At 38.9% G+C, this 9,178-nt stretch overlaps 1 protein-coding gene across 1 annotated transcript; it reads right to left on the reverse strand.

Moving 5' to 3' along the window:
* Nucleotides 1-5,306: 5,306 nt before the first annotated feature.
* LOC138892980 (uncharacterized) lies at nt 5,307-8,375 on the reverse strand. The gene is made up of 4 exons (XM_070176741.1): nt 8,107-8,375; nt 7,467-8,058; nt 6,548-6,706; nt 5,307-5,426 (listed from the first exon to the last, which is right to left on the reverse strand). Exons 1-4 carry the CDS (start codon nt 8,373-8,375, stop codon nt 5,307-5,309), a joined length of 1,140 nt encoding a protein of 379 aa, XP_070032842.1.
* Between the last annotated feature and the right edge of the window lie 803 nt (nt 8,376-9,178).

Genomic DNA, 9,178 nt, shown 5'->3' on the forward strand with positions numbered 1-9,178 from the left:
CCACTTCTTGTGGTAACGGCCATGACATGCCCCGTGTTGTTCCTAACCTTTGGGTTTTCCACCGTGTCACTTGGTTAGTGCCCCCTTAGGATGAGAATTTAGAGCTTGAGAGATTTGACCCATTTGAACTTCTAAGTTGCGGATCGATGTGTTGTGTGAGGCAAGTTGGGCATCCGAATCGGCATTTTTTCCATCATTAGCTTGAACATGTTCTCAATATGCCCCATATCATTGGTTGAAGAACTAGAACCATGGGAAGGATAAAGAGGCGGGTTGTTCGGTTGTTGATACATCGGGGGCCTTTGAAAACCCGACCCCCGATTGCCTAGATTATTGTTCCATCCGCCTTAATTGTTACCCCTCCAATTTTCTTGATTGTTGTTATGCTAATTCCCTTGATTGTTTCCACCATTCCAATTTCTTTGGTTGTTAGAATTCCAGTTGCCTTGATTGTTTTGAGGTCGCTATTGTTGTTGGTTTGGGCCTTGGAAGTTATTTCGTTGCCCCAAAAAGTTGTTCACATATTGCACCTCCTCTTCTTGGTCATTGTAAGAATCATCTTGATCAAATCCACTATCCTCTTGCATAAAATTATCCACTCAATGTTGCACTTATGGACCCTTTGTTCTTCTTTTGTTCATCATCATGTTCACTCCTTCAATGGCATTGACTTGCTTAGGATGTTGCACTTGTTGAAGTTGAGCCTTTGCTAGTTTATTCATGGCAGTAGTCGATTCGGCTATGGCTTGCCAATGGTCATACAACTCTTTGTGTAGGTGGATCACATTGAGATCACCTTGTAGAACATTAGCACGGGATTGCCACGCCGGTAATATTTCTGCTATTTCATCTAAAATCTCTCACGCCTCCGCATAAGGCGTAGTCATGAAATTCCCACCGGCAAGTTGATTCACTACATATTGGTAGGTTGTGTTGATCCCACGATAGAATGTTTGTTGAATCATGTTCTCCGTCATATCGTTGTTGGAACATTCCTTAACCATTGTTCGATAGCGTTCCCATATCTAGTGTAGTGGTTCATTTGACTCTTGCTTAAATGCCAAAATCTCATCCCAAAGTGTAGCCATGTGCCCCGGAGCGTAGAACTTAGAAATAAACTTTTTTGCCAACTCATCTCAGATGTGAATAGAATGGTTCGGCAAATATTCCAACTAATCTAAAGCTTTCCCCCATATAGAGAAGGGAAAAAGCCTTAGCCTCAATGCATCCTCGGAAACATTTGTTTGTTTGCTCCCCTAACAAGTGTCCACAAACCCCTTCAAATATTTGTATGCATTTTGACTTGGAGCACCGATGAAGAAACCTTGTTACTCTAGCAAAGTGCGCATCACATTGATGATTTGAAAGTTGCCCACCCTAATACGGTGAGGGACTATTGCACTTGCATATCCTTCATTGGGTAACACCTGGTGTGGAGCCGCTCATGGTGGAGGTGGGGGTGGAACAGGCAGATTGTCATGACGCACTCGGCCTCTTCTATTGGCTTGAGGTTCAAGAGGAACCTCATCCACTTGGTCATCCTCAATGTCCACATCCCCCAAAGCAATATTTTCGAGCTCATTGTTCGCCATGGTTGTACCTACGATTTCTGAAACACGTTAGTAACACGGAAGATAAAGAAGATATTCCAAAATACACCCAAATATATAGCTAACACTGTTTTTAAATGCCCCGGCAACAGCACCAAAAATTAATCGCGTCCAAATGCACACCTCAAAAGAGGTATGAAATGCTCATTTGCAATTATAGAAACCTAACTAAGAGTCGGGGTCGAATCCACAGGGAGCTAAGATGGTTGTTAGGGATATATATTTCAATGCACGTGATTGAACTATCTAGATTGCACTTCCACTAAAAGATTGGATCTCTATTTCTAATTTTACTCTATTGATTGCCAAATAAAGAAAAAAGACTAGAGATAATTATTTTTGGGGTTTTTCCAAATTGATAAAAAGCCTAGGGATGTGACCATCTTCATCTCGAAGGACCAGGTCTATCTCATCAATTTCAACAGGCTCACTCACCTTCTTCTTTCCCTTAGCAGCAACTCTTCTTTTACTTTCTTCTAAGGCTTTCTTCAGCTCAGCCTCACTCTGCTTCTTCTGACTTCTTGTGGCTCTTCCTCTTGTGGGAGGAATTTCAACAGGGATAAAAGAGGCAACCTTCCTTTTCTTATTTGCCCTAGCAGTGCAAGGGGTGTTAACTCCTGAACTTCTTTTCTTCTTTGGATTATAACTTGCAGTCACCCTTTTCAGTAGGTCTGAGGGAGTTTCCTGTTCAGATGGAACATGTTCATATACATTTTTCCCAAGTTGAACCAGCCCCTCAGCAGTTTCTCCAGACCCACTTCCCCCCAGTTTTTCTCACACCCTCCTCTATTGTAGCAGATTCCTCACCACAAACAACCATTTCACCTAATTCTTTAGTTAGACTAACATGAGTGGGTAAAGAACCAACCACTTCCTTTCCCTTTCCCCTCACAGCACTCCGAGCACCCTCACTCTCTTTTTCTTTTCCTTTTTCATTTTTACCACCAACCCTTCCAGACTCAGTAGTTTCAACACCTGCCATGGATCCTTCCAGCACAAAACTATTCTCCAAATTTGTAGCAACCTCATAAATAGTTTCAGGAGTAACTTTAGGGCCATATGATACCTGTTCAGTCTCAGAAGAAACCGTTTTTCCCCTTCAGTAGCAGATTTAAATGAGTCTTTAGATTTATGAGGTTCCTGGACCTGGCTATCCTTCAATTATTTATCTAATTTCTTGGATAATGCGCTCCCATCCACAGTCTTGCGAGCAAGCATATTAGTTCTTCCTTTCTTAGATAGAGGTGTGATTGAATGCGTGATAGATGGTGTGGGTGTGATTTCCTTGGGTGTCAATGGAGGTTTTTCAGAAGGGTTTGCCATTTCTGAGTTTGGGAGCTTTAGAAGCATGTTTGTGTGAGAGTAGAAGAGGAGAGAAGTTTGAGAGAATTTTGGACGGCTTGAAAGTTTAGAAGTGAAGAAACAAATAACTCCTAATCAATATAAAGTGGAGGAGTTCACTTGAGTAACGACAGCTTTTGCAGAAGTCTAATCAAACTACAAGTCAGTTTGAAAAGACGTTCAAGACTATCCCTAGAATCTAGGCACTTAATGCGGTTAGGACTCCTCTTGAATAGAACTGGTTCATTTGTAAAAAGGATTTGGAATTAGATGGGACTCTTCTTTTAATCATGATCCAAATATAGTTATTTCAAATTATGCTGAGTGTAAAATACATACCAAGTAATCTTGATGAACCAGGTTCTTCACTGAGATATCTCTTGTGTAAGTCTAAATTTTTCAAGAAACTAGAGATAATATCATTAGAGATTAATGATTCAGTTTAGCACATGGCACAAGAGTATACTACTGAAAGTATGAGACTGAGCAAAATCTAATCTAACTATATACAAAATTTACAGATTTTCTAACTAAATTTTTTTTCATCAATTGTTTTTTTTAATAATTGTGAAATTTTGAACTGGTCTTTTTAGGTGATCTTAATCATCCCTAATTCTAACTTGTTCCTTTCAAAGTGATCTCTACTTAGAGCTTTTGTAAAGATGTCAGCTATTTGCTTGTCAGTAGCACAAAATTCCACAGTGATCAAACCCTTTTCATAGTTGTCCCTCAAAAAGTGATGCCTAACATCTATGTGCTTAGTTCTCTTGTGATGAACCGGGTTCTTGGTCATACTAATTACACTAGTGTTATCACAAAAGATGGGGATACAACCAACATCAATTCCAAAGTCTGTTAATTGTTGTTTGATCCACAACAATTGAGCACAACATGAAGCAGCAACAACATACTAAGTTTCAGCAGTAGATAAGGCCACAGAATTTTACTTTTTGGTGGCCCAAGACACAAGATATGAGCCAAGAAAGTGTTTCATACATGAGGTGCTCTTTCTATCCACAAGAAAACCTACATAATCAGCATCAACATATCCCACTAGATTGAAATTACTACCTTTTGGATACCATAGACACATGTCCGTGGTGCCTTTTAGGTATCTCAAAATCTTTTTGACAACAGTCAAATTAGACTCCTTTGGATTCACTTGAAATCTTGCACAAAGGCCTACACTGAAAACAATGTTAGGTATGCTAGCAGTGAGATACAACAATGAGCCAATCATTCCCCTATATAACTTCTGATCAATAGATGAACCAAGTTCATCTATATCCAACTTTGTAGTTGTTGCAATAGGAGTGTCAATTTCTTTGGAATCTTTCATTTTAAACCTTTTAAACAACTCTTTTATATACTTCTGCTGATGGATCATAGTTCCATTTGAATTTTGTTTAATTTGTAAGCCTAAAAAGAAATTAAGCTCACCCATCGTGCTCATTTCAAATTCACTCCCCATTAGTTTAGCAAATTCTTTACTTAACTTATCAGTAGTTGCTCCAAAGATTAGATCATCAACATATATCTGAACTACCAAGAGATCTTTACCTTTTTCTTTCAAGAACAAAGTATTGTCAATTTTACCTCTCTTGTAGTCATGCTCAAGAAAAATTTTTGATAGTCTTTCATATCATGCTCTTGGAGCCTGCTTGAGCCCATATAGTGCCTTGTCAAGCTTGTACACATGATCATAAAATTCCTTTCTTTCAAAGCCCGGAGGTTGCTTGACTAGCACTTCTTATTTTAGATAGCCATTGAGGAAGGCACTCTTGACATCCATCTGGTGAAGAGTGAATTCTATGTAAGCAGCAAAAACTATGAGGAGTCTTATTGCTTCCAACCTTGCAACTGGAGCAAAGGTTTCATCATAGTCTATGCCCTCCTTTTGGCTATATCCTTGAACCACCAGTCTTTCCTTGTTCCTTGTAATTGTTCCATCTTCATCAAGTTTGTTTCTGAAGACCCATTTTGTGCCAATTACTGATCCGTCTTTGGGTCTTGGTATCAAATGCCAAACTTGACTCCTTTCAAATTGGTTGAGTTCATCTTGCATTGCATTAACCCAGTCTGCATCCTGTAAAGCCTCAACAACATTTTTAGGTTCAATAAGAGATATGAAAGCATCAAACGCACAAAGATTCTTTAATGAAGATCTGGTTTTGATTCTAGAGTTTGGATCAGTAATTGTGTCCTCAATGGGATGAGAACTATGATACTTGTAAGATTTCACAACCAGCTGGTTTCCCCTTGATGTTCCTTCAATGTTGTGTTACTGAGGAACAGGTTCATGGACAGGTTCCTTTGAGGTTTGAGGATCATTTCCTCTTTGTTTTATTCCCCCTGTCATGTTGCCCTGGTGGAAGGACATGTTCCATCTCCTGTTCCTTCCTCTAGTGCAGCTTTAGTCTGGGCTATGGTTTCATTTGAGTTTCTTACCAGCCCAATTGCTTCATCATCATGTTCCTGTCTCACAGAAAGAATGTTAGTTTCATCAAAAACCATATGAACACTTTCTTCTACACACATAGTTCTTTTGTTATAGACCTTATAAGCTTTACTATGTGAAGAATATTCCAAGAATACTCCCTCATCACTTCTGGGATCAAACATACCTAGGGAGTCTTTACCATTATTGTGCACAAAGCACTTGCATCCAAATGCCCTAAGATGGGATATGTTTGGTTTACTCCCTTAAAGTAACTCATAGGGAGTCTTCTCTACAAGAGGTCTAGTCATGCACCTATTTATGATATAGCATGCAGTGTTTACAGCTTCTGCCCAAAATCTATGAGGCAGTTTACTAGAAAGAAGCATAGTCCTAGCCATATCTTCAAGTTTTCTATTATTTCTTTCAACTACTCCATTTTGTTATGGAGTCTTAGGAGCAGAGAAATTATGATCTATGCCATGCTCATCACAAAATTCAGCAAATTTAGCATTCTCAAATTCAGTGCCATGATCAGACCTAATTGATGGAAGTTGATTACCTAGTTGTTTCTGAGTTTTTCTAACAAAATAGGTAAACATGTCAAATTCTTCATTTTTAGATGTTAAAAACAATGTTCAAGTAAACCTAGAATAATCATCAATAAGCACCATCACATATCTTTTACCACCACAAAGATCCATATGGACCAGTTCCATCGTCTTGGTGGTGCTTAACATTTTCTTGCATTTAAAAGATGATCTTACCTGCTTCCCCCTTGCACAAGCCTCACAAACTTTATATTCCTTGAACTTGATATTAGGCAGCCCTATCACCAGGTCCTTGGAGACTAATTTGTTGAGTTAACTCAGACTGGCATGTCCAAGTCTCTTGTGCCAAAAGAGGGGATCATTATCCAACACACTTAAGCTAGTGAGTTCATTTTCTGAAAGTGTGGACAGATCTACAACATATATATTGTTCACTTTTTTCCCTACAAAATAATCTTGTCAGTGGTAAGATTAATCACAAAGCATTTGGTAGAGGTGAATGCTACCATGTTATCTCTATCACACAATTGTAGTACACTTATTAGACTGTACTTTAGTCCATATATCAAGTAGACATTCTCAATAGAGTGAGAATCAGTCTTACCTACCTTTCCAACCCCAATGATCTCACATTTATTCCCATTTCCAAATGAGACATTTCCTCCTTTGAGGTCCTCAAGTGAAAGGAACTGGTTCTTGCTTCCTATTATATGCTTTGAGCAACCACTATCCATGTACCATATTTGACTGCTCCCCTTCACTTGAACCTGCAAAAATAAATCAGGGGTTAGTCTTAGGAACCCAAACTAGTTTGGGTCCCTTTCTATAGGCAAAAGGATGAATTAAATTCTTTTTATCCCAACTTGGTAGCCTATTTTTCCCTTGAACAAATTCTTTGTTCTTTTGACTTGCCTTTTCTTTTGCAGTGCATTCACTTTTATAGTGACCTGGTTTACCACAGTGTGTGCAAATCTTGTTCTCAGGAAGTGTGAGGTACTTGCTTTTAGGATCCCATTTAGGTGCCAGGTTCCCAAAGCCAAGTCCTCTTCTGTTGCTACTATGATGTTTCTGTAGCCATGAAAGTGCATCGGAGGACCTGTTCTATTTACAAGTTCTGTCTTGCTCATGCTTGACCTTGCTTAAATCCTCCTTTAGAATTCTTACCTACTCATCCCTTTTATACAACTCATCTTTCATTTTACCTACGTTTTCTTCTAGAGTGAGTTGTGTGTGATCAACTATCCTTTTACCTGTTCCTAATTTCAGTTTTAGATTTTCAGATCTAAGCTCTAGGACAGTTGAGTCAAGTTCATGAACCTTCGTTCTTCAACACAACATTTTTACTTACAGTTTCACTAACCCTAGGTTCCAAGTTTTTGCACTTAGCCTTCAAAATCACACATTCTTTAGACAACTGTTCCTTTTCATTGTTTACATCCTCAGATTTGTCAATTAGTTCTATAAGTAACTCAGATAACCTTTCTTTAGACAATAACTTAATTTGTCTTTGAGATGAATTACACATACCTCAGTTTCTTCATCAGATTCTCCAATGGCCATAAGTGCTTTTTCATCTCCATCATCATCATCATCTGAGCTTTCTCTACAAGCAGTGACCATAGCCTTGGTTGGTCCTTTGTTGTTGCTTTTCTTGGGTTGAACTTGTTCCTTCTTCCTGTTCCTTTGTTCAGCTCTTTCCTTCTTCCACTCAATTTCCCATTGGGGACAGTTTTTGATGTGGTGATCAGTCTTTCCACACTTGTAGCATCCACCATTGGTTTGCCTCTCAGAAACTTTTGATTTACTATAGCTTCCACTTCTTGAAGGACCCGTTCCTCTTCTCAAGTACTTCTTGAAATCCTTGGTGATCATAGACACTTCATCATCTTCTAGATCAGAACCTTCAGTGATTCTGAGTGCCAGGCTCCTTTCCTTCTTAGGTACATCGATTTTCATGGTTTGTCTCCTAAGTTCATAATAAATGAGATTTACAATTAACTCATCCAATGGGAGAGTGGCTATGTTCTTTGACTCCTGAATGGCAGTGATTTTGCTATCCCAAGTAACAGGAAGAACCCTTGTCAAAATCTTCTCAACTCTATCTTCTTCAGGAATAATCCTTCCAAGAGTCTTTAGTTAATTTGTCAATGTAGTGAACCTTGTGTACATATCTTGAATGGTTTCCCCTTCCTTCATGGTAAAGTTCTCATATTGAGAATATAGTAGAGTTCCTCTGGACCTCTTCACTTGAGGTGTTCCTTTATGGGCCACTTGTAAAGTGTCCCAGATTTCCTTAGCAGTGGTACAACTTTGGATTCTACTGTACTCATTTGGACCGAGTCCACAAACAAGCCATTTCTTGGCTTTAGCATTTTTCTCCCATTTCCTCAAGTTGTTAGCAGTGCATTGTCTTTGGCACCTCTTTTCCTTCGGCATTTATCTTCATGGTAGCCAGTGGGCCATCTATAATAATGCCCCATAGCTCATAGTCTTCTCTTATGATGTAATCTCTCATCCTATTTTTCCACCAGGAGTAATACTGGCCGTTGAAGAGTGGTGGCCTAGCAGTGGATTGCCCTTCCCAGTTTCTAGGTGGTGCACTCATCTTGATCTTCTCCTAAGGTGTTAGACTCTTCAAGGATAACCAGCTCTGATAATAATTGATGTTTTATACGTCAATGCCACACAAGAGGGGGGATGATTTGTGTGGTGTCTAATTTTTGCGTGTACTGACTACAGAAGGACCTGGTTCTTCTAAGTGTTCCTTAATATACTGTTGCTCAAATAGTAAATGCGGAAAGTAAAGAATACAAGTATTTTTATGTGGAAAATACCCGGCTCAAAAGGTGAAAAAACCACGACCTACTACTCAATAGGATTTTTTCCAACACTTCACTAAATCAATGAGCCAAAACAGCATTTACAAAACTCTTGTAAACCTAAGGATTAACTCTAATCCCGTTGTGGCAACCAATCTCTAACTTTTCCGACAACTTCAAGTTAACTTTAACTTGAATACTCAGAGTACCTATTATAATTGCCTCTAGATAAAGCTGAAAAGTACAAATTGAAAACCACCTACTACAATTGAACTAGAATAAAAGATAGACACTTGGAACTGGTTCTTCTATCTAGTTCATGTAGCTTCAGGTTCGCACACTTGAATCATACAAGAATTGTTTGCAAAATGCCTTGATATTTTGCTCTCAACTCACATTTAACTTATGCTTTTGTGCGTC

This window comes from Nicotiana tomentosiformis, chromosome 5, assembly GCF_000390325.3.
Source record: "Nicotiana tomentosiformis chromosome 5, ASM39032v3, whole genome shotgun sequence".
In the NCBI taxonomy this organism is placed as follows: Eukaryota; Viridiplantae; Streptophyta; class Magnoliopsida; order Solanales; family Solanaceae; genus Nicotiana; species Nicotiana tomentosiformis.

What these genes read in the sequence shown, in the direction of transcription:
- LOC138892980 (XM_070176741.1), bottom strand. Translation starts at nt 8,375, where the DNA reads ATGCCGAAGGAAAAGAGGTGCCAAAGACAATGCACTGCTAACAACTTG. An exon ending in GGGGAAACCATTCAAGATAT is followed by an intron (nt 8,059 to 8,106) that starts GTACACAAGGTT and finishes GACTCTTGGAAG; the next exon opens with GATTATTCCTGAAGAAGATA. An exon ending in AATCTGATGAAGAAACTGAG is followed by an intron (nt 6,707 to 7,466) that starts GTATGTGTAATT and finishes TTATTTTTGCAG; the next exon opens with GTTCAAGTGAAGGGGAGCAG.